Source organism: Mauremys reevesii, linkage group 4 (assembly GCF_016161935.1).
Source record: "Mauremys reevesii isolate NIE-2019 linkage group 4, ASM1616193v1, whole genome shotgun sequence".
Lineage (NCBI taxonomy): Eukaryota > Metazoa > Chordata > Testudines > Geoemydidae > Mauremys > Mauremys reevesii.
Genome location: NC_052626.1, coordinates 31,057,682 through 31,085,548, shown reverse-complemented (window position 1 = coordinate 31,085,548; position 27,867 = coordinate 31,057,682). Strand labels below are relative to the sequence as shown.

The 27,867-nt window shown below is 39.7% G+C and overlaps 1 protein-coding gene across 6 annotated transcripts in view; it reads right to left on the bottom strand.

The window, feature by feature from the left end:
• The window catches only part of TTC7B (tetratricopeptide repeat domain 7B), a 310,511-nt gene that overhangs the window by 239,191 nt on the left and 43,453 nt on the right, over positions 1 to 27,867 (bottom strand). For 5 of the 6 annotated variants that reach the window (XM_039537948.1, XM_039537945.1, XM_039537947.1 and 2 more), the window contains one exon: positions 12,050 to 12,180. In XM_039537948.1, the coding sequence (XP_039393882.1) occupies positions 12,050 to 12,180 (131 nt within the window). Of the gene's footprint in view, positions 1 to 12,049; positions 12,181 to 20,721; positions 20,867 to 27,867 lie in introns of those variants that run through there. The other variant, XM_039537950.1, reaches the window with a different exon arrangement.

Below are 27,867 nucleotides of genomic sequence, written 5' to 3'. Positions count from 1 at the left end.
TATTCTAGGACAGTGGTCCCCAATATGGCGCCCGCCGGGGCATTTATGTGCGCCCGCCTAGTGCTCAGCAGGGGAGAGAAGCCGGGGCCCCGTGCCTGCCGGGGACAGAGAACTCCGGGGCTGCAGGCGCCAGCGTTCTCTGTCCTTGGCAGGCACGGGGCTGCGGCTTCTCTCCGGCTTCTCTGGGGCTGCAGGCGTCGGTGTTCTCTGTCCCCAGCAGGCACCGGGCTGCAGCTTCTCTCCGGCTTTGAAGCCAGAGAGAAGCCGCAGCCCCGCCCCTGCCGGGGACAGAGAACTCCGGGGCTGCAGGCTTCATTCTATGTTAAAGTAAGAATAATAAATATATTTGGACCAACAGTTCAACAATGTTTTACTTTTTAAAAATAAATAAGATGAAAACTGTTTATGATATTTATTTTGTAAAAACGCCTTAATTTTTCTTGCAGGTAGATAAAAAAGAGCAAATTCACATGGTAAGGTGAAAGAGTAATTGCCGAATAATTTAATTAATACCTTTTACATATAAAATTACCCTTTTTATCTTATGGATTCATATATTAGGTAATATTAAATATGATGTTTATCGTATTATTTAATGTACAGATATAAAATAAGCCTTGAAAAATTGTTGGCGCCCGCCACACTCTTCTGAAAACATGAATGTGCTACTGGCCACAAAAAGGTTGGGATCCACTGTTCTAGGATGTACTTTGTCAGGCCCTTCTGACTTGACGACATCTAACCCGTATCAGTAATTTTTAACTGACAACATTCACTTTATGTTCCACTGTTGTTTGCAGTGTTGGTCCTAGGATAGTAGAGAGACAAGGTGAAGTAATATCTGTTATTGGACCAAGTTGTATTGGTGTAAGAGACAAGCTTTTGAGCAACACAGAGCTCTCCTTCAAGAGGTCTGTACAGCTTGAAAGCTTCTCTCTTTCATCAACAGAAGTTGGTCCAATAAAATACATTAACGCACTCACCTTGTGTCTCTAATGTTCACTTTAGACATGCCAGAAGTGCATCCTTCTGCCAATCTATTAGCAAGCTAGTACGAAGGCCTTCCTTATCCCTGTGTCAAGTTTCAGCACCAAGCTGTCAACACTGACATACCCTACAAAGCAACGGTGTGCAAGTGAAATACTATCTTAAGCATTTTACTGTGTCCACCATTATTGTATCTAAGTGCCTATAATGTAGCTTGATGATAGAAGAGCAGCTTCTCAGCTACTTCAGAGGGTTTCTGAGAAAGTGATCTATTTTACTGCACATTGCAACCAGTTACAAAGTTAAATTTGGCAAATATCCATCACATTATTAATATAAGACTAATTTTTAAGTATGGTTTCCTGTGGCTACTGAACTGATTTAACACATACTCTAGGGTTCCTTCATTACACACATTTTACAAGAACAAGTAGTTTCTTATTTTAACAAAGATAGACAAAGAAAAGATTAATGAAAATACATATAATCCAAGTTCAAAGCAGAAAAGAAAACAAGTTCCTTATCAAAATATATTTCAGGGAGAAAGGAAAACCAGGTCTCTGATGGGACTGATAACAGAATAATTGCTAAGGAGATTGGAAATAGGATAAAGGGCATGATTCTGAGTTCACTTTCTCTGGTTTTGCACTGATGTAACGCAAATGACTTTAGTGGTGCTGCTTCAAAATCAGGCCCCCAAGACCTTTCATCTGTAGGAGCTGGTTCAGTTACAGCGTGATTTAGTAATGACTTTCTAGGTCTAAGACCAGAACGGACCACTACAATCATAGTCTGACCACCTCCATACACAGGCCATAGATTTTTCCCTAGAAACTGGATTAAACCATGTCTTTTTGAAAGATATCTAATCTTGTGTGAAAGACTCCAAGTGATATTGAGTGCACCACCTTCCCTGGTAAACCATAAATTAATTTCCTGAATGTTATGCATTTAAAATCTCAACTATTAATGTTCATAAACACACTTTTAATAGTGAGATCTCTTATTTGTTATTTATAAACAGGAAAAAAACAAGAGAAAAATCCAGTTTCATTTCAACATGTGACATGAAATTAAAACATGGGCAACTAAAAAGACATATACCTTGGAACTTGCAGCTTGGTATTTAATTTAGCATTAAACTTTTAAGCATGTACCGGACTATATGTGAGCATCATGAAGATCTTCAAACACTTGACATTTCTAAACCAATTTTTTTTAAAACATGTTAATAGCACTTGATATCTAAGCACTTGATGTCTAAGTCCATGATCAGTTTCAGGTTTTAAAAAGAAAACATTTGGGTGCTTTTGAACACAAAATGGGTCTGAACAATTTCTTCAATGCCTGAAAGAAACCTTTCACACACATGCTGTGGGTATTTTGACGTATTGCTTATATGAATCACAGAAGTAATATAATACTTCTATTTCATCCTTGCTAAGCAGCTCTAATTCTGCTGAAGAAAACTCGTTTAAATTAATACTGCTATTAAGAAAAAGGTTAAAATTTTTGCCTCGTTAAAGCAATGCTACAAATGCTATCACCAGACTTTTTCAACTTGATGCTGTAAGCAATAATGGCTGTAGCAGAGAGATGAAATGGGAGGAGTCATGTTACATGGTATGACAGTGCATAACTTTTTAGATGCACAGATTATATTGACCTCACTGCCCTGACTAAGCAGTATTTACCGAGAATAACTGAAAAGTTAGCCAGGGAAAGCAGAAAATTTGGATTGAAGATCAGCACGGAGAAGACAAATTATGGCACTTGGAAAACAAAAGAAAGAGCTAACGATCAAACTCAGAGACAAAGAACTACAACAAGTGGGGAAAAATTGTTTATCCTTGGAAGACTAGTATCAAAGAATGGGAATTGTGAAGACAAAAAAGGAACAATAAATCAGACTAGCTGCTACTGCATTTGGAAAACTCTGAAATACCTGGAAGGCTCAAGACATTTAGATAAAAACAAAAATCAGTGTATATGAAACAACAGTCTTGGAAGTACTGCTATGTAGGTCAGAATGAGGGAGGAGGAGGAAAGCTGACGAATGTAAGATTTTGACTGCAGAAATGAACTGGCTGATAGGAATACTGAGAGTTTCAAGACTGCAGAAAATTAAAAATGAAGAGATAAGAAAAAGGTTAGGGCAAGAAATAACGCTGTTCCAGAAGATTCAAGGAAGACAACTTCAATGGTTTGGACACATGGCAAGAATGGACTTGGAAAAAAGATACCATGTATGGCGATACATACCAGATTCCAAACAACTAGAAATGGAGGAAGACCGAGGATGTGTTGGATAGACACAGTCAAAAATGACAGAACAAAAAGGTTAAAGATGAACAAAGTCATGAAGCTGGTACAAGATTGTCATAAACAGATAGCTAAGGGTTAATGCCTCTTACCTGTAAAGGGTTAAAAAGTTCACCTAGCCTAGCTGACACCTGACCAGAGGAACCAATGGGGGAACAAGATATTTCAAAAGGAAGGAGAGAAGTTTCCTTTGTTTAGTCAGTGTTCAGTTTCAGCCGAGTGAAAAAGATCAAGGAACCAGCCTTTTATCAGAGTAGTACGTTTTAGAAAGGAATAAATAGGTTTATGTTTATTTTCTTTTGTACTTGTCTTGGTGCAAATTAAGGGAATTATCAAATTTGAGGATTCTTGTGTGTATTAAGATTTTTGCCCAGGGGAACATCCTGTGTTTTCAAGTTATTGTCTGTGAGGTTAGCTGATATGCTGTCTCCCAGAGTTTTTTTTCCTTTCTTTCTTTTACCTTCCTTTTCTTTAATTAAAAGCCTTCTTTTTAAGAACCTGATTGATTTTTCCTTGTTTTAAGATCCCAGGGGATTGGATCTGGACTCACCAGGAATTGGTGGGGGAAAGAAGGGGGGATGGTTAAATTCTCCTTGTGTTAAGATCCAAGGGATTGGATCTGGACTCACCAGGGAATTGGTGAAGGAGTCTCTCAAGGCTACCCAGGGAGGGGAAGGTTTTGGGGGGAAAGGGAGTGATCCAGAAACTGAGAATTCTGGATGGTGGCAGCGATACCAGATCTAAGCTGGTAATTAAGCTTAGAAGTGTCCATGCAGGTCCCCACATCTGTACCCTAAAGTTCAGAGTGGGGGTGAGACCTATGACAAAGACAGAAAGAGTTGACAGACTTCATTCACCCTGATCATCGCTATTGAGCTGATGGATGGGAATCAAAGAAAGAGAAGACAAGTGCTAAACTAAAATATGTAAATGGGAATTATGCAATTAACTTATTCATAAAACGTATGTGCCCCCTAGTTTAGGGGACTATTCTGGTTTGTGCACCTGTCAAAAGGAAATGTAAGTAGTCAAATATACAATGTTTATTAATTATAAAGAACAGACTCAATATATACATTTTATTTAGCATTTTGTGGGGCTGTTGTAATTTCATAGATCTTTTCTTTTTTAAATTTTCAGCGAAGTGTTAAGTATTCCTATAAAGTGATAGACTACTGTGGGAAGAGACGTTCTTTTCACCGAACAGGGAACACATGACAGTAGCTGTGGAGACATTCCTTACGTACTGCCTCACCAATATGCCTTATTTTTCACCAAGAAGAGTCACCCTTTAGGGCGGAAAGGGTATTCCAGTTTGATCACTGATAAATCCTGGCACATTGTAAGACTGACAGTTAATGCCACTTCCAGTATGGAGATATGTCTACTAGGAACTGGACTGAGACTACTGGAAACCTTGGTGAAAATAGTCAAACAGACATTAAGTGATGATAAAGTCCAGACACTACCGAGAATGGATTTAAACATTTTAGAGAAAAATCCAATTACAAAAAGGGGTCATCATCTCTAGCAAACCCCATAATTTATAATGTTTTAACTAAAATATGAATAATTTCAATCAATATTATTGCTTTGGCTCTGCAGAAAAAACTCGTTATGGTAGCACGTAGCCTTTTTCCCTCTTGCAACAATGTCTACAGAAAATGAGTGCAATTAATGTAGATATCTGATTATTATTGTCCATTAGATTTATTATGGTAGGGGCCAACTGAGACGGGGGGGGCATGGTACAGAGCATTATAGAAACAGGCTAACAGACAGAAAATCTTTGGATGGGTTTACTTAAGAGGGGATTTGCTAAACAGAAAGAAAGGAAGGTGAAGGGAGGAAGGGGGACAGGGCAGGTGAGAATAAGCAAGGGAGAAGGAGGAGGGTATGAAGGGCAGGTGTAGGCTGAAGTGAAGAGAAGACGATTTTTTAATTCAGAAGCTCAAATCTTTACACAAATAAACAATAGTTATAACTTCAAGATTTTCCCCATATTTCAAAATTGGGAAACTGTGGCATAGAGATTTGCCCCAGGTCACTGAGGAAATCTGGGAATAGAACTCAGATTTCCGAACTCTTGGTCCGGTGCTTCAACCTGTTCGCTCATGTTTTCTCTTCCACCAAGGAGGCTCTGAAATTCCAGCTTTGATTAAAAAATTTCCAACACATTTTATTACTCAAACAAGGAAAAAGTGCTTTTCAACATATGAATTCTGAGGTTGCGGTGTTGATTAGTTGATCAGTTGTGTACAGATGTCTCTTGGGTGAAAATCCAAGCAACATTTTAACTTCATAAAAATCATATAATATAGCAATGGACCAAAACAACCAATCAATTCACATCTGTCAAGCGCAAAGGACATCTCTTCATGCAGCAAACAAACAAAATTAGCCGTATCTGAAGGTTTGTCAACAAGAAAGCAAAATCTCTATTAGGAAGAAAGAGAAAGCAATTGCTAAACAAATTGGTGCAGCCCCTTTCCAGTTTTAGGAAGTGTATTTGTAGTGTTTATTATGTAAGTCACACAGCTTTAACCTTGACCTAATGTTACTTCTAGAGACTCAGCACTCCCAAAACATCAAATGAAAAAGTGCTGATTAGTACATAAAATAATGTTACATTACTTTTCAACTGGAATGACCAAATAGATGAGTCGTCAATAACAGTATTCAGTTCAAGCAAATAATGAGAATTTCCATCCTGACACTGCCTATGCAGCATAAAGAAGGTACGGTTTGTTAGTTACTGCACATGGAGGACAAACAGTGGATAGCTTCATGTGACAAAGAAAGGCACCATATGGGGAGTTACATTTTAGAACTACAAATTAATCTTCTAGTAATACAAAAACACTACAGTATTATGAGCTCTTTCTGGGTCAGACAACTATTTACTTTTGAAATGCTGTAGCTATTCCTGGGGCAAATTAAACAGATGTTTAGGTAAAGAGTATATGGCACTTTTAATTCCAAATTAATAATGTAACATTTACACAGGACCTTGCATGCTTTGTGTTCTTCATCAGTAAGACTGCAGGAAACATTCAGCACAGAAAAGTTTAAGCTTTTCTTTTTCTTTCACCTTTCCCAGTATGTGAAATCCTGTGGCAAGTCCCCATTTACTAACCAGTGGTATTTCACTGATGCCTTTAGTCCCTAGTACAAAAGAAAATATTTTTTTTAAATGCAAGTTAATATATATTCTGGATTTTTTCATTTAAACTTTGTAGTTCACCTTTAAATGCCCTCCTTCATGTCCTAATGATTATATATGAAGACGTTACAGACCTGGTCATGTGGCTGGACACTGACCAGACTACTGAGTTTTGATCCCAATCCTGGACCTGTGTAATCTTAAGATTCCCTTGGTCTGAGCAGGCTCCAGCAATGTTTCTTCTTTAGCCTCTCTGGCACACATTCTGGGCATAGCTCCTCTGTTCCCCCTTCTGGAAGTGGGATGTCCTGGTAAAGCTGTCCTAGGGCCCCCAGAACCAGTGCTGACTCCCCACACCCCAAGACATCCCAGTGGCTTACACACACTCTTTCTCATAACGCCAACTTTGTGGGCACTCTGGTTTATAGTTGTCCCCTCGGGGATATCTGACAGTTGAAGCGCACAGACTTTGCAAAAGGATTTCTAAACACCATCATGCTTTACTTTAGACAGCAAAAGAGACGCACAGATCTAGGCAAACAATAAAATATCTGCAGGCTACTCCTTGCCTTACTTTCCTTACCAGTTTGGAATATATTTAGCAGAATACTCTGATTAAATTCTAAGGGTGTCTAGGATCCCTTTTCTCACTTTTCCTGTGGCACATGGCTTCTCCCCAGGAACTTGGAATCTTGATCTCTGACCTCTGCAGTCACCATCTTTCTACTCTCTAAAATGGCCAATAAGAGAACCTTCCTTTTATAATTTCCAGCTCCCTTTGTCATATGATCCCTATGAAAGCCTCAATTCCCTCCAGTCAGATGATCAGTTGCCTGGTTATAGCACATCTGGGAGGTTCTTCTGGGCAGTAGCCAGCTCGCTGACATAGGATGTCTCCATTTGCACAAAAGGCCATCAAGGTTTAATGATCCTCCACTATTAGTTCTTTGTCAACATCTCTTGAATTTCAGACTAAAATGGAGGTAAAAAACAGACAGCAGAAAAGTCAAACCAGTCTTACAATCAACATGAAGTTTGTAGTTTAATATGGATGCATAATGAATCCATATCAATCAGAATTCATGAACGGTACAGAGATTCACCAAATCATCACAGAAGGTAACAGTAACATCACGCCTGGTACAGTGCTAATTTCTTGATGGTTTTGCTTGAGCAATGGAAGAAGAAACAAAATGTCTGTTAATGCAGCAAGAACTTGTGAAATTCAATAAACCAGTTTTATTGGTAACATTTTTGGCCTATCACCTACAACACTCTTCATCTGTAAACGGTGCACCAGACAGGCTATAGCTATGTAATCTTTGTAGAAAGTGACACTCAGTTACTCTGAAGGCTTGTCTACACAAGTTATACTGTTTTAACTATATAGTAGAACCTCAGTTATGAACACATTGGGAATGGAGGTTGTTCATAACTCTGAAATATTCGCAACTCTGAACAAAACATCATGGTTGTTCAGAGGGAGGGGAGGAGGGGCACAGCTTGAAACTAACAGATTAGGAATTTGGCCAGTTTACTAAAGCCTACAACAGTGCAGAAAGGGTTCAACAGAGGTTTAGGAAAAACAAAGTGCCCAACAGAGCTAAAAATTCCTAACACTAACTATATTTGCATACAAAAATGGCAAATTTTTGCAAAAGTGAACCAAGAGAGGCAGGGATCCAGCCTTCCCAAAATTTCCAGCTTGATATCTATTGCATGCTGTTGGTTCACATCAGTTACGGTTGCGACCCTTAGATAAACATTTAGGTAGGACAGCACAAAGACATAAGCAGGTTGTGCATAGGGCCCCAACGGAGAACTCTGCACAAAAGTTCATAAGAACATAAGAATGGTCAGACTGGGTCATCTACTCAGTATCCTGTCTTCTGACAGTGGCCAATGCCAGATGTTTCAGAGGGAATGAATAGAAGAGGTAATTATCAAGTGATCCATCCCCTGCCGTCCAGTCCCAGCTTCTGGCAATCATAGGCTAGGGACACCCAGAGTGTGGAGTTGAACCTCTGACCATCTTGGCTAACAGCCAGTGATGGACCTATCCTCCATGACCTTATCTAATTCTTTATTGAACTCAATTATAATTTTGGCTTTCATAACATCTCCTGGCAATGAGTTCCAAAGGTTGACTGTGTATTCTGTGAAGAAGTACTTCCTTTCATTTTTTTTAAAACTTGCTGCCTGTTAATTTAATTGGATTGCCCCTGGTTCTTCTGTTATGTGAAAGAGTAACTTTTCCTTATTAACTTTTTCCATGACATTCATCATTTTATAGACCTGTGTCATATCCCCGCATAGTCGTCTCTTTTCCAGTCTGAAAAGTCAGTCTTTATAACCTCAGAGGGAAGCTGTTCCAATTATTTTTGTTGCCCTTCTCTGTATCTTTTCCAATACAATCTGCCCCCCCACCCCCCCGCGAGACTGGTAGCTCAGAACTGCACACAGTATTCAAGGTGTGGGTCTACCATGGATTTATATAGTGACATTATGATATGACTGTCTTATTATCTATCCCTTTCCTAATGGTTCCTAACTTTGTTAACCTTTTTGACTGCTGCTGCACATTCAGTGGACATTTTTAGAGAACTATCCACAACTCCAAGATCTCTTAATTGAGTAGTAACAATTACGTTAGATCCCATCATTTTGTACGTATAGTGGGGATTGTGTTTTCCAATGTGCATTACTTTGAATTTATCAACACTGAATTTCATCTGCCATTTTGTTGCCCAGTCACCCAGTTTTGTGAGATTCCTTTGGAACTTTTCGCAATATGCTTTGGACTTAACTATCTTGAGTAATTTTGTATCGTCTGTAAACTTTGCCACTTGACTGTTTACCGCTTTTTCCAGATCATTTATGAATATGTTGAACAGTACTGACCTCGGTACAGATTCTTAGGGGACACTTGGGACCTTCCCTTTTATCCCATGACTGATTACTTTGATAAGAGTCTTTGGTGAGGGACCATGTCAAAGGCTTTCTGAAAGTCCAAGTACACTATATCACCCTTGTTCACGTGACTGTTGACCCCCTCAAAGAATTCTAATAGTTTAGTGACTCTTAGTTTAGTCAACTCATGTTGACACTTCCCCCAACAAATCATATTCATCTATGTGTCTGATAATTCTGTTCTTTACTATAGTTTCAACCAATTTGCCTGGTACTGAAGTTAGGTTTACTGGCCTGTAATTCCCAGCATCACTTCTGGAGCCTTTTTTAAAAATTGGCATCACATTAAATATCCCACCGACATCAGAAACTTAAGTGATATGTAACCTATCAATTAGTAGCTCTGCAATTTCATATTTGAATTCATTCAGAACTCTTGGGTGAACACCATCTGGTCCTGGTAACTTATTATTGATTAATTTTCCAATTTGTTCCAAACCCTCCTCTAATGACACCTAAATCTGAGACAGTTCCTCAGATTTGCCACCTAAAAAGAATGGCTCAGGTGTGAGAATCTCCCTCTCATCCTCTGCAGTGAAGACCAATGCAAATAATTTGTTTTGCTTCTCTGCAATAGCCTTATCTTCCTTGAGTGCTCCTTTAGCACCTTGATTGTCCAGTGAACCCACTGACTGTTTGGCAGGCTTCCTGCTTCTGATGTACTTACATTTTTTTGCTGTCTGTTTTTGAGTCTTTTGCTACTTGCCCTTCAAATTCTCTTTCAGCCTGCCCAATTATGCTTCTACATTTGACTTGCCAGAGTTTATGCTCCTCTCTGTTTTCTTCAGTAGGATTTGACTTCCAATTTTTAAAGGGTGCCTTTTGGCCTCTAACTGCTTCTTTTACTTTGCTGTTTAGCTACGGTTGCACTTTTTTGGTCCTCTTACTAGGTTTTTTAATTTGGGGTATACATTTAATACAAGCCTCTACTATGGTGTTTTTAAAAAGTTTCCATGCAGCTTGCAAGCATTTTACTTTTGTGACTGTTCCTTTTAAATTTCCATTTAACTCACTTCCTCATTTTTGTGTAGTTCCCCTTTCTGAAGTTACTGCTACTGTAGTTGGTTTCTTTGGTATTCCCTCACACACAAGGATTTTAAATTTACTTATATTATGGACACTATTATTGAGTGGTTCAGCTATGTGCATCACAAACTGTGGGATCCATGCAGGCAATGCCTGAAGAACCTTCACTTATAATTAAACAGTCCTGGTATCTATATAAGCCTATTACATTTACTCAAAAAGTTCTGCTGTCAAACACACATGAATTTACTTTAACTCTTAATATTTCCACCAGCTGTTTAATTTTTCCTTCGCTAAAAGCGATAACCTGCACTCAAGTTCAAAGACTGGTAGAATTACATTACAAAAGAAATCTGCTATTTAAACAGAATTCTAATTGTTTAACAAATTACCCTAATTTATTTAAAACAAATCAAGGTACATTTATTAGGAAAATGTCAGCAATTACTGCAAATAAATTATGATTTAACTTAATAGCCGGGTCACAGATTTTTAGCAATGACCAAAGTTTATTTTGATTACATCTCAGCACAGTGAGTGTAGTGTATCAGTTCTGATACACTATTGCCTGCAGTGTATCAAACACAGTTCGCTCTTAATTTATCATTGGTTAACGAATTATATATCTACGCTACAGCCTATGGTGGCATAACTTATGTCGCTCAGGGGTGTGAATAAACCACCTCCCCAGAGTGAAATAAGCTATAGCGACATAAGTGCTCGTGTGCACAATGCTAAGTTGGTGGGAGAACTTCTCCCGCCAACATTACCTCCACGAACGGCAGAAGCTGTTTTATTATATCGACAGGAGAGCCCTCTCCCATCAGCATGGAGTGTCTTCACCAGACACACTGCAGTGGTGCAGCTGCATCAGTACAGCTGCACTTCTGCAGCGCTGTAAGCGTAGACATGCCCTTAATAACCTTACGCTTTTTCACTTGTTCCTCATTTTGCTTGAAGAATTTTTCAGTCCTACATTATTGATGAAAAACAGAAGTTACAGGTATGTCTTTATTGTCCCTGAATTATGTCTATAAAATGAAATGAATATATAGTCTTCAAATGTTATTCTGGCTCTTCCCACGGGCATGACATGCACCTTGCTGATAGATACAACACTATTTTAGGTTCTTTTCCACCAGTATACTTTATGGATTGGAAGGGAAATGAACTGTGGTGAAATCCTGGCTCCATCAAAGTCAATGGAAATTCTGCTACTGACCTCCACTGAGCCAGGATTTCACTTCTGGTATTTACAGGTACAGGTTTATTTCATTTTTGTTGTTTTTTTAAATTAAACAAATAAACCCATGTGTAGGATCATGGGGACTACAAGGTTTTCTGTGTATCCTTTTCACCATCATGTCTATGAGAAAACAGAGCTTGGAACATTCCGTTGTGGTTAAATACCAAGTTATCTGATCACATCAATGAAAGCTAAACCGTGTAATCTAGTCTCTCTCAGTCCTCAGAAGGTTTCATGTGGAAACACTATAGGTGCTGCTGTTCTAAGGATGACTGCAAGCTGTTCTGTAATAAATAAGATCAGTTGTTTCAGCTGGTCAAATTATCCCATCTTACCCTTTCTATCTCCTGAAGGTACAGGAGGGCAATATCTCCAGCTTTCTCGTAGCACGTAATGATTTCTTGTTCACGGTCCGTATGGAGGTTACTAGTTGAAGAGGAAATTGGCAACTTCTCTAGACAAAGACCTGAAAATAAAACACAGTTTTAAAAGGGACACTTAGGTTAAAACAATAGTCCTGTTTGGGAACCATGCTAAGCTAGCCTCTGGCAACGTTAGAGGAGGAGGAGAACAAAAACGACTAAGGCATGGTGGTCTTGAACAGTATATAGCTTCGAGACCACCACCCACACCTATTCCCATTTATCATGCCCCCTTTAAGTACTCATTCAGTTTCTAGTTGCCTTCTCAGCCCAAAATCCTTTAATTCACTCTTCACCAAGATGGCACCAGAGTTTGTCACAAAAACAACTCAGAAGTCCCAAAACAAACACAAAGATTCCCCTGGGTTCCAGCTCCCCCACAGATTCTGGTTTCCTGGGCTTCTCTTTTCTTACTACCAGGCCTCATGCTTCCAGCAGTCCCCAGCTACATCTCTCAACTCCACACTCCCTGTTGCCTTTTATATGAATCACCTGATTCCTCTCATGTGGGGTCATCTTGTAACCAGGACTGGCTAAGCCTCAGGCACACAAAGGCAAGCCATCCTGTTACATACCCCCACCCCACCACCCTCAGAACCATGCTGCACTTCCCAGGGCAGGCTCTACCTGAAAAAATTCCCCCCTCTCTATTTCCCCCACTTTTCCTTATGTCACCAGCCCTGTCATGTCCAGGTCTGTACAGTTTCCAGCTCTCCACCATCCTGAGATCACTAACCATGACATGCAGGCGATCTTGCTCCTCAAAGGCTACCTGGTGTTTATTAATTAACTGCTACCATGTACCCTATGAAGGAGCTTGGGCTACCCTGTTTCCCTTCTTATCCCACGGGTCATCATTTGGGTGCCTACCACCTCTCCGAAGGGTATAGTCCAGCAATTACCACCTATGTACTATGACAAGGTCTGCGTTCCTACTTCCTCCATTCTGGACCCTACCTGGATTTCCCTTACATCCCAGACCAGCACCCATCCCCCAAGACTCCTTTCTGTCTGGAACAAATGCAGCTCCGAGGTTCGCCCATCCTCAGCTTCCTTTGTTTCACCGTTTCAGATACGAGGCCTGAAGCTTCTACCTGCTCTACAGAGTGGGTCAGAACCTCCTCCTCTAGTGGTCCTCCTCCCAATATCAAGAGTTCACCAATCCCTGCTGGCAAATTGTGTACTATGCTGCCCCTCTCTGGACTGCCTGGGATGCTAATTCCCAGTCCTGATGAATACTGTTCTTCCTTACTATCCTCAAATTGTGGTCGCCCCGTCCCTTTCCCCATACCTCCCTGCCCACCATACCAATCCATATGAGGGTAAGTCTTCTGTTTATGCCCTCTTCTCCCACACTGAAAACAAACGTCTGTAGGGCTTGTCCCTCCCCTTAGCAGAAATAGCCTTTTTGGAGGGGACCTCAACTACTTTGCCTGACTAAAATAGCAGCCCACAAAGTCACATTCCATGAGGGGGCAGTTTTTTTCTGGATGTGTCCCACTTGCCTGCAGCAGCAGCACATCACTGGTAACTCTATTATCACCCCTCTGAAACTTTGCCGTTTGGTGACAATAAGGGATTAGTAGCTGTTCTTTTATGGCATGATGGTCGAGGTTAGCCCCCCTTCTTTCCTCTGTTGACTTCTCTGCCCTTGGGGTATCCTTGGTGCTGGCTTTCTTTCAATATCGGAATGCTGGGCTAGACTCAGCATGCCTATGTGCTCCAGTCCCTCTGCCTCCAAATAGGCCTCTGCATTCTCTACCATCTCCATCACTATATTCAGGGTTGAAATCTTTTTTACCCAGGATTGTGTCCCCCTATACAGAACATGCAGGAGCTGCTCTAAGACAACTAAGTCCATTATTCCAACTAACAAATTCATTTCCAAGTTCAGCCATTAGCCAGTTACATCCCACAGTGTCTGGATTACTGCATGGGGCTGGGCCTCTTGCAGAAACAGCTCTATCTGCAACTTCTATTAGTAACCCAAGCTGATCTAAGATGGCTGCTTTTAGATCAGGGTATGAGCTTGACAGGATATCACTCACGGCTCTATAAGACACTTGGGACGCCCCTGTTAAAAAAGGGTGGTCTGGTAGCCGAGGTGGATTCTCCCCAACCAGCAACCCACTAAAAAGTGCAGAGAATCTTCCACATCATCCCCCAGACCTAAGTTCCCTCTAAGCTGCGCGGCCATGCAGCAGGCTATCAAAGGCCATGCAGGAGGGGAGAGGCACCTCCTCCCCCGGCCCCAGAGGTGTCACGGCCGGGGAGAGGCGCCTCCTCCCCTGGCCCCAGAGCTGCCACGGCTAGGGAGAGGAACCTCCTCTTCCGGCCCTAGCTCTGGAGCTGCCATGGCTGGGGAGAGGAACCTCCTCCTCCGGCCCCAGCCCTGGAGCTGCCACAGCTGGGGAGAAGCGCCTCTTCCCCCAGGACCGGGCTTCTATGGTGAGAGTGGGTTAGGGGGAGTCCTCTCTCCCTGCTGCAGCCCTGGGGCAGCCTGCATCCCAAACCCCTCATCCCCAACGCCACCCCAGTGCCAGCACCCCCAGCCAGAGCCACTGCATCTCCTGCCACTGTTGTTGAAAGGCAAACTGTACTTCCTGCTATTCCTGTTGGTTTTGTACAGGTGCAGGAGGAGAACCTGAGTTTTCTATTGCTGCTTTGCTAATAGGAGTACAAACTCTTCCATCTCCCCTTTTTTGGGGTTGCTCCTTCTAGGACTACTTCTCTCCTTGGTAGCAGAGGGTTCAGAGATCCTGCTGACAATCTGGTATAGCACCAAGACTACCATCCTGCCTCAATTTCCCCTTCAAGAACTCAGTTTCCAGTCCCCTTCTCAGACCAAAATCCTTTAAATTAATCTTTACCCAGCAGGCAGTAGAGTTTGTCACAAAAACAACTCAAAAGTTTCAAAACAAACACAAAAGATTTCCCTCAGTTCCAGCTCCATAGCCTCCTGTTTTCTGGGCTTCCCTTTGATTATTGCCAGGACTCATGCCTCTGGCAGTCCTAGCTACTTCTCTCTATTGCACACCCTGCAGCTTCCTGCTGCCTTTTATACATGAAGCTCTTGATTCCTCTCAGGTGGGCTCATCTTGTAATAAGGGCTGGATTAGCCTCAGGCTCTCCAACCCAAGGACATGCCACCCTTTTATAAGTATACTGTAGCATCTACTGCAGTAACTAACTCAGCGGAAGCAAGTTGCAGTATTTTTGTAAATATATAATGTATCATGACAGCCTAGTGCAAAAGCATCTTTTTCCAGTGTTTAAATTATTCAACAGATATATCCTCTGCCCAGAAGCCACCACAGTAGCCAAAGTAAGGTGAAATGCTCAAGCTAATGGTTCCTTGATTTAAATGTCTGAGCAAGGCAGGAGCATGCGTTAGAAGAAAGTAGCAAAGTATTTTGAAGAAGAGAGTTTAGGAAATTATAATGTTTGTATTTTTTCTTGTAGTTCAACACATTTTTTAATCACAAATGTGGGCAGATGTGCTCTGGAGGCTGTAATCATAGTGTGCAGCCAGTAACATGCTGGAGCACATCTGATCATGACATTCCATCCTACAGAAAGTAGTGGTCATTGATGGGTGGTAGGTATTAGAAGGACAGATACCAACAATACACACACACACACGCATGCGCGCACATACACACAGTGGAGCAGCAAGTAACTTGTTAAATAATTTTATTAGTCTTACTATATAGTTCCATGTATTGAAATATATTGTTAATGATACACAGGACTGAATTAAGCATCTTCAGGAACAACATATTGAAATCAATATAACAGCTTACATAGCATAACACAGTTTGGGCAAGATCCTTAGCCCTGCTCTGACTCCTTTACATAGGGTATGAGGGCAGGATAGACATAAAGTGACTCTAAAAACCCCAGATCTGGCTGGGAAGGATTCCCTTAGCACAGGAACAGAGGAAGACAGCCATAAAACTAACTTTTCAAGCACCCTTTCACAAGGCATGGCATTGAGGGCAGCACCCTCAGTGTGGAGATTCTAGTCAGTTCTATGGTCCATAGGGCAGTTTCCCTAGACTGATCTACCAGACATTCTCCAGGACTGTTGAAATTATGACAGGACCTGCAGAGCAGCGCAGGGTGAGGAGGGTGCAAAGGTGGTTTAAAGCCGCCTTAACCCTTCCCTCCACCGTGGCTAGGAGTTCTGTACTGCACCTCACAGGCACACTACAGAATCTCTCTTTTTAAGAAATATAAAAACTGCCAGAGGCAAACAGAAGCCCTGTTCCACAAAGAATATCAGATATACAATGGATTTTAACAGTTATCTGGAACTCAATGCCAGGTACATGAGAGATTTATTAAGCCTTTTTTTAACATCTAACTCTCACCACATGTGGGAGAGCAATTGAATACCACCTGCTATAATCAGATACCATTTGCTAGACAAATAATATCCATTATAATTATTTTCATGATATAACAGATCTAAATGCTATGCTGCATTTTTAAAGTATTATTTGGGCCATGTTTAGAGCTGAACAATGCTACCACCATCTATTTACATCATATAAGAGTACAGGGTTTCTATTAATTCACTAGCCACATCATTCAGATTAGATGAAGTGATTGGATCCTGCAGTATCCAGAGATGGGCATTGTTACATTATATGAACAACTATCTAATAGCGTCCTTTTTAGTGCAATTAGATGCCTCACTTACACCATCATCATCAATACCATTTTTAAAAAGCTGCATACATGGAAAAATATTGCTACATAGCCAAGAGTCAGCTTTTGATATTTTACTAATGCCGATCTGACAACTGCCATCTTGGTCAGCACATTGGGATTGAACTGAAGACTTCTACAACAAAATGTTCATGTTTCTACAGATTGAGCTACAGTGCCAAGCCGGAGACTGTAACAAACATGCATCCTCTATGGGTCAAACATCAAAGGGAACTAATAACACACACAGACCAGAGCGTTATATCCATACCTACCAAAATACGTTTATTCACACATATTGACTTAACATGAATATACATAAAATGTTATTCTTTGCATGTCCTTTTAGTTAAGGAGCTCAAAATGCTTTACAAACATGTATTAAGCCAACACTCTTGTGAGGCACGTATCATTATACTTAGGTTATAGAGGAGGAAATTGAATAAAGTAACTTATTCAAGACTATAGAGTACGTCTGTTCAGAGATAGAGAACATGTCCAGGACTCTAATCTCTCAGTGCAATACTCTAATCCAGTGGTTCTCAAACTTTTGTACTGGTGAACCCTTTCCCATAGCAAGCCTCTGAGTGCGACCACTCCCTTACAAATTAAAAACACTTTTTTATATATTTAACACCATTATAAATGCTGGAGGCAAAGCGGGGTTTGAGGTGGAGGCTAACAGCTCACGACACTTATGTAATAACCCTGTGACCCCCCTCAGGGGTTCCAACTCCCCGTTTGAGAACCTCTGCTCTAATCAGTATGCAACCCTCATTTTCTACTGCAGTTTGTTAGCTAAACAAGCCAAGTAGCTAAGATAAAAATCCTTCAAACAAAAAACAGTTTTCAACTATTGCTAACACAGGTTTTATAGATACTAGAATTTAAAAAGCCATTAGAAGTTGCTAGGCTAATGCCTTCCAATATGCACATTTTATAACTAGTGTAGACGGTGGTATATACTTTAATCTTGGCCAGTTTAGCATCTTTTAAATCATACACTACCAGTGTATGATGCCTAGCCCACTTCTTCCTCTCCCTCTGCATGTGCTTCCCTGCCACCTTTTTTTGTAGCCAGACAAACTGCCCAGTAACTTCGTTCTATTCCTCTAAACATACTGCCATGACATCTCATGCTCTTCTCCTCTGGAACTTCCTCTCTGCACCTGAGTGGCAGCTCTAGCTTCTGACAGTGGCTTCCATTGCCTCTTCTCGTGCAATGTAGCAGTAGCTACAAGCAGAGTCAGCAAAACTGGTTTCTCCTCTTAGTTTGCAGCTGCCTTTCTAGGCTTTATTTTTGTAATGGAAGACATGGAAGCAGCAGCAAATTAGGAAAGCCAGTACCATGCGACCAACCTGTCCACTCTACGCACTGCTATCAAATGTTCCATGGACCACACTTTGGGAATTATTGCAATACACTCATTTAATAAGCCCAAAGAAATGGACAGAAAAATACTCCATTTTACACATCAGTAAATGAACATGTGACAATTTTTAAAAAGGTGAATTATTTAACAAGCATCAAAAAGATGCCTGATCTCTCAAAAGTCTTTCAGTTCTAATATTCAGAATTTCTTGTCCAAACTACTATAAAAGTGCATCTTTGTAAGTGTGTTCCTATGCACAACATGCAAGCTTTCAATAGATGTGCAAGGGAATACTGACAAATGTTCAAGTTGACTTATATAGTAATTGTTCCCATAGAGTAATTTTTGTAAAAACTAAGCTAAATATTCTACCTACATTTAGGTTGAAATATCTCCATTTGCCAATATGTTACCAGACATGTTAAAAAAAACATTAAAAGTTTTACACTGATTTTATGCTACCCAGGAACTTCTACAGAAAGTGTCTACACTTAAAATGATACTGCCAATCTGATTTTATTAAAACAACTTATTTCAACAAATTCAGTTTCTAATAGTGCAACCGTCAAATACTCTGTCTTAACTATTTTGTAAAAATGCCTTCTAAGAAAGAAAAGACTTCTCCTGTTTTCTTGCTGGTATTTATAAAATACCTTTCTAGCAAGGGAGGGGAACACAGAAAAAAAGACAATGGTTCAGAGAAGAGCCAAGAGAATGATTAACAGATTAGAAAATTGTTAATTGAGCTCTTTGAGTCTATTTAGCTTAATAAAAGGTTAAGGGGTGACTTTATCACAGTTTATAAGTATCTATACAGGGAAGAAATATTTAATAATGGGCTCATCAATCTAGCAGAGAAAGGTATAACACCACCCAATGTCTGAAAGATGAAGCTAGACAAATTCAAAGTGGAAATAAGGCTTACATTTTTAACAATGAGAGTAATTAACCAGTGAAACAATTTACCAAGGACCATGGTAGAGTCTCCATTACTGACAATTATTAATCAAGATTGGATGTTACTCTAAAACATATACTCTAGGAATTATTTTGGGGAGGTTCTATGGCCTGTGTTATACAGGAGGTAAGTCTAGATTAGATGATCATAATGGTCCCTTCTGGCACTGGAATTTGTGAATAAAGGCACAACCCCACTTTTTTTGTTCCTTTGAACATCATCTTTAAGAACTGTAATAAAACAACTGTGTCAAACATATACTATGTTATTTTAAATATAATCATGTTCAGCTGCTCTTATTGTGCTCATAAAAAAAGTTTACTTAGTTTAACTGTACTGTAAAACAGGGATGTCCATCCTTTTAAGGGCTACAAGACTTGGGGACAGTCAGCCAGCCTGGTTCTGCAGCAGTGCCCTGTTAAGAACTGGTTGGGGCCTGATGGCTTTCAAGGGGTCAGGTGATTGCCTGATGAGCACCTGACTCCACGAATGCTGAAAGAGCTTAGCTGAGGAAGGAGAGCTACAGGAAGCAAGTTGGCTCATGTTGCAGGCCCTGGAGCAGGGAGACTCCCAGGCAAATGGAAGAGCTGCCAGGAACAGGGAGACTCTAGCAAGGAAGCCCCTGCGTCTGGGGAAAGGACCTGGTTTAGCTGCTGCATTTATGTTGCACTATTTATTTTGGGAGTGTTGCTGAAGATTGTCAGTGCCACCAATAAATGAAGCCCCAAGAAAGAGGGCCAGATCCAAACTCTGAGCTGACTCCTGGGCTGGGTAGACAAGGCCAGCAGCTCAACAGTTACACTGTCAATTAGAATTTGGCCAAAAAAATTTTTTTTTTGTAAAAATCAAACCTCTACAAAGCTTGCAACCAAAAAATTAGAGTTTCAGTATTTAATAAAAGTCCCAAAGAAATTAGTTTTTAAGCAACTAGACATTTTCATGCAGTATTTGATATGCCAACCCTGCAACACTAAGAACTAATGCTGGTTGAGTAATTTTCACAGTTTTTTATTTTTGGTGGGAAAATGCCACTTCGTTGAAACCAAAACTTTTCACAAAAGCATACGAGTTTTGACAAAACTTTTGCCAGGAGGGTTTCTTCGGTCCAGGATAGAAGTTGGGGAGAGGGAAGCGAGCAGAATAGCCAATAGCCCAGTGGTTCGGGCACTTACCTGGGTTATGTAAAAGTCAGCTTCAAGTCCCTGCTCTGCCTGATTCAGAGCAAGGACTTGAACTTGGGTCTCTCCCAATCATTGGACTACTGACTGTTTTAGGGTAGGTCACTCTTTTTGCACAAAAAAATTCAAAAGGTCTCATTTTCATCCCAATGCAGAACAAATCTAAATATCTAAACCTCAAATTTTTTGACAAAGCAGAATTCCTGTTTTCCAGCCAGACCTACTAAGATCCTGAAAGTGAAACTAACTCCATTGTTTTTTCAAGTCCAAACAAAGAAAAAAACCAATAGGAGCTTTATTACCGGTAAAAATTGATTTTTTAAATAGTTTCACCTTTAAAAATATACTACATAGGTACTCAACCTGGGGGTTGTGAACAGATCCAAGGCAGCTGCAACCACCTTCTTTTTATGGTTAGACAGGAGGATGATCTTGAAACTGTTTTCTGTAGTAACACAGGATCATGGTATGGAACAGGTTGAGAACTAAACATCTATGACCTTATTAGCAACTAAGATAACTAAGTATAGGTAACTAAAAGTATTCCTTTAACATTTTTCTCTGAAGATCTACTTTGATGACCCTTGCCCCAGGCTACTCATGGCTTTTCTTACTGCTGCTGAACAAACAGATCTGATTACAATCCAGTGAGCTTAAAGTTAAATGGCAGCATCTTTTGTGAACTGCAAAAGGAGTAACTCAACTGTTTCACCTGACACTTTCACTGAACCTAATGAGTGTTTGCCTGTTTCTGCAAATAGAACTAATTAATAGCCAATCACTTAGCTCATCAAATACAACATTAAATTTGAATATGGGGTCAGCAGCAGTTTTACCTTACTCATCTTACACCCTCTAAATATAAACAGAGACATTTGACCAGGCAACTTGAGACATGAACCAGTCTGCAGCAATATGGGTGCAATCTGTGTAATGAAAGGGTCTAACTTACATATGACATCTCTAGAGACAAGGAGGGTGAGGTAATATCTTTTATTGGACCAGCTTCTGTTGGTGAGAGAGGTTATGTCTACAATGCAATTAGACACCCGCAGCTGGCCCGTGCCAGATGAGTTGGGCTTGCGTTGCTTGGGCTGAGGGGCTGTTTAACTAAGGTGTAAACATTCTGGTTCCAGCTGCAACCCAAGCTCTGGAATCCTCCCACCTCACAGGATCCTAGAGCCTGGGCTCCAGCCAGCAAAAGCCTGATCAGTGACCTGAAGAAGAGCTCTGTATAGCTCAAAAGCTTGTCACTCTCACTAACAGCAGTTGGTCCAATAAAACACCATCCACCCTCACCCATCTTGTCTCTCTAATATCTTGGGACCAACATGGCTACAACAACACTGCATATGACATCCCTCACATTCATGACAGAATTTTGCCACCATAACACAACACACAACCTTCTGGTTAGGGGGCAACAATTTGTCTTTTCATTTACTGTAATGTAATAAGTAATGTTAACAAAAATAGTCTCCTCTAATAAAATGAAAATGTATGAGTTTTGGCAGAAGAGATTTACCTTTAAACTGCAATTTTCATTTGCATGCAGTGTTGCTGTAGCCATATTGGTCCCAGGATATTAGAGAGACAAGATGGGTGAGGTAGGATCTTTTACTGGACCAACTGCTGCTAATGAGAGAGACAAGCTTTTGAGTTACATAGGGCCCTTCTTCAGGTTTGGGAAAAAGTACTAAGAGAGTACTAAGATAGAATAAACTGTTTAACATAAGTAGTTACATATTCTAATGGACCATTCACTGTTAAGAGGCCAATTAACGCCCCAGTAAGTCATAGAAGGAAAAGGAGGGCTAGTGCGTTACAGATTGTTGTAATAAGCCATAATCCAGTGTCTACTAATAATTAATCAATCAATATTATAATTAATATTATGGCTTACTACAATCTGTAAATCACTAACCCCCTTTTTTGTCCTATAAATACAGGGGTATTAATGAACCACTTCCTCTTGAATGGTCCCTTAGAACATGTGCTATCTGCTCAAACTTATATTTAGCTGTGACATTCTTAGTATCTTTCCCAGACCTGAAGAAGAGCTCTGTGTAGCTGAAAAACTTGTGCCTCTCACCAGCAGTAGTTGATCTAATAAAATATATTACCTCACCCACCTTGCGTCCTAGTTGTCATTTGCAAGCCCTTTCAGGAGACTCACTAATTCAAGGGCCAGGGGCAGCACCAGAAATTCATACTCCTACTCTGTCTTCTGAACTACCGAAGCAGAATCAGTCATGGTACATAAGGTTTCAATAAACTTATTTGCCAGTTAACTAAATGTTTGATATTTAAGCATCTTACAGATAAGTGTTACTCTCCTCTAAAGAACAGTTTATCTCGAGTGTTCCATTGGAAAAGATATTCTACTTACAAGAATCTCCATCACTTCTTTCATAAAGAAACAAAAATTTGCCAGGAAAAACAGAAAACAGATTTTCAAAATGGTCTACATTACAACTTTTATTTATTTTTCACTAAATTTATTTAATTAATTTATCATTGAAGCCTGTAGAACTTTTATTATTGGAGACTAAATATCAGCTTGAACCTTTATCAAAGCAGACTCCTAATATATCCTTCTAAAATAATTATTGTACGGTAACAGCATCACTTTTTTCCATCCTAACTTTGCAGTCTTGTCTGCCTCAATTTCCTTTACAATTACAGGGAATAAGATACAAGGGAAGTTCAGAACTGGGCAGACATCAGGCACAAACCATATGATAAAACCCTCTCAAGGTCTTCAATTATTCTGTTATGGATTCATAATGTTTGTTTATCTCATTTCAGACACCATAAAATGTGTCAAGTTCCCTCAACATCCCCTCCCCCCGGTATACTAGACATTTCTGATTAAAAGGATTTATTCAAGAAAGTAAATATAAACAAATTAAATGGATACTTAAGATCCAAAATTAAACTCATCTTAAAACACTGGTCTGCCAAAGATGGCAGTTCTCAATCTCTGTTGCTGGCCTCCCTGCTTACAACAGACTGGGGGGTCGGAGCCCCCTCCTCATATTTCCTCAAACCATGCCCTGGCACAGTTAACTGATCTCTATTTTTTTTTCTGTACAGTACCTTCCCTCACTTTGTCTCTCATTTTTCCTCCATCTCATTTTGTTTCTTCTCGTATTTGTATTAATTTGAGCATTTTCTTGTATAATACAGCCAGTGACCCATACTTTTGCTCCCTTGTGTAATATGGCCAGGGACACATGTTGTTACAGCTGAGTTGCATGCTGAGAGCGTACACACAAGATCTGAGCTGGTGAACTGTTTCCTGACCCTTTAGAGCATACATATTAGCTGCTCCTGTGGCTAGCTATATTGGGCACTACTTTGCTGCAGGATGAGAAGGCAAATTTCAAGGATCTACCTACTGCTATATTTAAAGCAAAATGTTTGCCATAACGGATTGGATACAGGGCCATGCAGGTCCCCACCCCTCACTGTCCCTCACCCTCTTCTGCTCATGTCCTTTCTGGACTAGACTGACATGTCTCCAGGATGGAAAACAACAAGTTAAGGTATTGTTAAAAGATGCCTATCATCCTGATGACTAAGCATCAAATGCAATTATGAAGACACAATGAACCCACAACAACTGTTCCTAAGTACAATTTGATTTTAAATCCACCTCTGTCTGCAAATATGCCACTACTGTATTTATGAGTGACCCTGTGTAATACTTCTACTTTCAAGACCAACCAGCAGAGGGAGCACAAACTAATCAAACAGGTTTTTCCTAGAGCTGAGATAACATAACTGATGATTGCAACTACACCAAGAAAGTACAAGTTGTGTTGACGGGTAGACCATATGAAACTGCAGGTTTTAAAATGACAAATGACAAAAACAGTATTTAAATAAATGTAATTTTAAACCTATGAAAGGGACTGAATGGAAAACAAATTTTAAAATGATAAACAGTATTTAAAGTATTTTTAAATTAAAGTTTGAGATCTTCAAGAAGTGAGTCTCGGAAGCAGTTTATCAAGGAGAGGAGTATGAGTTGGACCCATTTCTTATTCCAATTAAGAATAATATAAAATTTCTCTTTTAACAAAAGTTGGCAAAGTTCATATCTGTTTCTGAATTTTAAAAAACATCTCAAATAACTCTTCTTGATACTCAACTCATTCATTTAATCAAAACAATCCTACATTTATCATCAAAACTGTGGTTTGCTAATGCTTTAACTACTATATATCACTACTGTAACTACTAGTCATCACTCAAATGAAAGCATAGAATAGATGAACACTGTAAAACAAGGAGGAATAAAGTACAAGTCTGAATGATCTATAAATATGCCCAGTGTCACAACATCTCAGAACTGCCAAAGTTTGAAGTACAAAATAGAAAAACTAACTGCTATGGCAAATTAATGCTAGTAATGGCAACTATGACCTGGTATTAAAGAGGTTTTCACTGTTTAGATACAACTCTAAATATCCTCATAAAAATACCTGGTACAAAAGTGCCAATTTAACACTGATTCTTACAATTCAATTCTTACAGAAATTAAAAAGTTACACATCCGAATACAAAAATCCAGGGAGCTCTAGGCATGTTTCTCCCCTAAATCATTTGAACACCAGAATTTCTGGCCAGGGTGGATAAAAATAAATGATTTTTTAAAATTAAAAAAAAAATTGGATTTTTATTTAAATCAGATTTTTTTTTATAAAATGCTTTTTAAGGAAAAAACCTACCGAAAGATAATATTAATTAAGATACATTATAGCTCAAATATATCTCATCATGGAATAGGGATTATAAATTCTAATTCTATAGTGACAAAATATATTCATGTAACATTTAAGAAAAGTTTTGTAAATGAGTTCTAATAGTTCATGGATTAGGGACCCAATCTTATGGGGCTGCAGGGGCTTCTGTATAGATTATTTAGGTTACTCTTTCTATCCACCCAATAGGACTCAGTGCTCAGTCTAGAAGATACAATCAGAGATGCTTAGTTTTGGAGTTCTCAAATTGTGGATTTGTGTCTCCAGAGATAACATGCTTGTTTAACAGCAAAAATGTTTTTAAATAAATAAATAAATAATATATAGATGTGAGAAATAGTTAAATAAAACTATGTAAATGTCTGTCTGGTGATGTTCTCCTCCTAATACAGCATGGCAAGAAAATCCTTCAAATGTTAATGATTAACCTGTTGAATTGGAGATAGTTCAACTCCCAATGACTTCATAAATATCTGCTTCAATTACCTTTGGTAAACCAAATAACCAAACAATCATTCATTTTCTGATATAGCTGTAAAACTAATCTGAAAAGTTTTCAAAAAATAAATCTCTTTAAAAATGTATAGTGTGTGCCTTCTAAAAATGAAACCTACATCTATCTCTGAGTTGTGAAGAATATGTATTAAAGTTTTAACAACCAACAAGAATGCACTTTTATGTAGAAATACATGATTAAATTGAGTCTTCCTGAAATCCATGATTAAATCAAATCCACCCTGTTTCTGGCATATGTGAAGCACACGCCAACAACATTTGAAGCAGAGCTGGGCAAAGAAACATTATTCCATTTTGCAGATGATTTTGATATGTTGAAATTTGGTTTCATTCTGATTTGGAATGAAAACCAAATGTTTCAAAAGTCCCCACAAAAGGGAATGGAGTCCCAGCTCCAGGACAGTTGACCTGGTGAGCTGTCCCAGAGCCATAAACTCAGAAAGCCCTAGGATCCCTGACTTCAAGGCAGTCTGCCTGGCAGGCTGCAAGGTGCCAAACAGATGAGATGGCAGGAAACCAGCCAGGTTTCCAACAGAATCCTGCCTGGGCTCTGTCGAAGCTTCAGAAAACTCAAACCATTTTGCAAGCCATTTCAATTTTGACAAATTTCTTTGGAATTTTTCCAACCAGCTCTAATCCAAAGCGGAATTCTGCTAGCAATGTTATATTTTTCCAGGATAACAGCAACAAGGATTCATGACTAACCCAATATTTTTACAGGCTCCAAAATCCCTTGCTGGTCCCATCCTGGTCTTGTCATGACCCATAAGTGAGACTGGAAAGGGAACGCAGGCTGCAAGCAACAGCACAACATAAGATAAAAGGACAGCAAAGTAAAGTGTGGTAGAGAAATGCCCTACCATCACATTTAAAAATGGCAGTCACACTCCATTTGAAATGGGGAAGATATGGGCTGTAAACCTATGGAAACCGTGAAGAGAAGAAAGGCAGAAGAAGTCAAAAGATGCCACTGTCGATATCAAAAGTAAAATTTTTGTTTACGGCCCCATTAAAAAGTACATTTATCTGCATTTAAAAGTTCCAGTAGTAAGTCATAAAGCAACCAATCCTGCAAAAAGGGCAAAAAGCCACTCTGGCTCAAACTTCTGAGCTGAGGTCTAACCAGCAACTGAGTCTTGCTGTGACCTGCTGAAGCTGGAGACCAGCTTTCTAATCCCTTGATTTCTCTCCTCTCTTTTTAGTAGGTGTGTGTGTTCTTAGTATTTTTATATTAAATCATTTTCCACCTTACCTTCTCTGGCCAAGATGAAATAGGGGCCAACACCAACACCAACCACCCAAAACAAACCAGCTGTAGATTAAACTAACAGATTTTTTGGCAGTCTTCCATGGCACCAGTGCTGCCTTGCTTGCAATACTATACTCCTGGCACCAGATGATGTTGTGTAAAGGAGTGAATAAATAACTTTTAAACCCTCTTTCACATGACCTAAAATGGAGACCAATAGCTACCAGCAAATACTGTGGCTTCTCCTGGTAACAGAAACCTCTGCCAAAAATATTGCTACTCCTTGGGTTTCCACATTCGCTGTGACAGCTCACTCTTTACAGTGGCACCACCCACTAACCTATGGAAACCGTGAAGAGAAGAAAGGAGCTCCAGAGATTGGCTGCTCGGTAGTTACCAAAACTGGTAATGAACAGATTTTCTGTCTTTGACATTTACTAACTAAAACTTCCTGCAGATACTTGAAATATTTTCAATTTAACTACGCAAATTAGGTGTTATTATTCAAACTTTTTCATTCATCTGAGGGTCCAGCATAATCCAAATAGCACTTTTATTGAATTGGTTTCAAACCTTCATTTAAAACAGACCTGCTTGTATTAGTGCAATTAAGATTCTACATAGAGGAAAAAAAGGTTGATTTTGTGGTTCAGAGCACACCACCAGGAGTCTGGAGACCTATGGCCAAGTCACAACTTTGCTTCAGACTTCCAGCATCACTTTAGACAAGTCACTTAATCTCTCTATTGCTCAGTTCCCCCCTCTATAAAATTGGGTTGTTAATATTTATCACACATTGCTGTTGTGAGGCTAATTTCATTTATGACTCTAAGGCACTCTGAGAACCTCCTATGAAGGATGCTTTAGAAATGGAAGTATTATGTCAAGGTCAAGGTTTACTTGTTAATTTTTGTCCATGCTTCCATAAATGGGTAAAAAAATACAGATTCAAGACAAAACAGTAATATACAACAG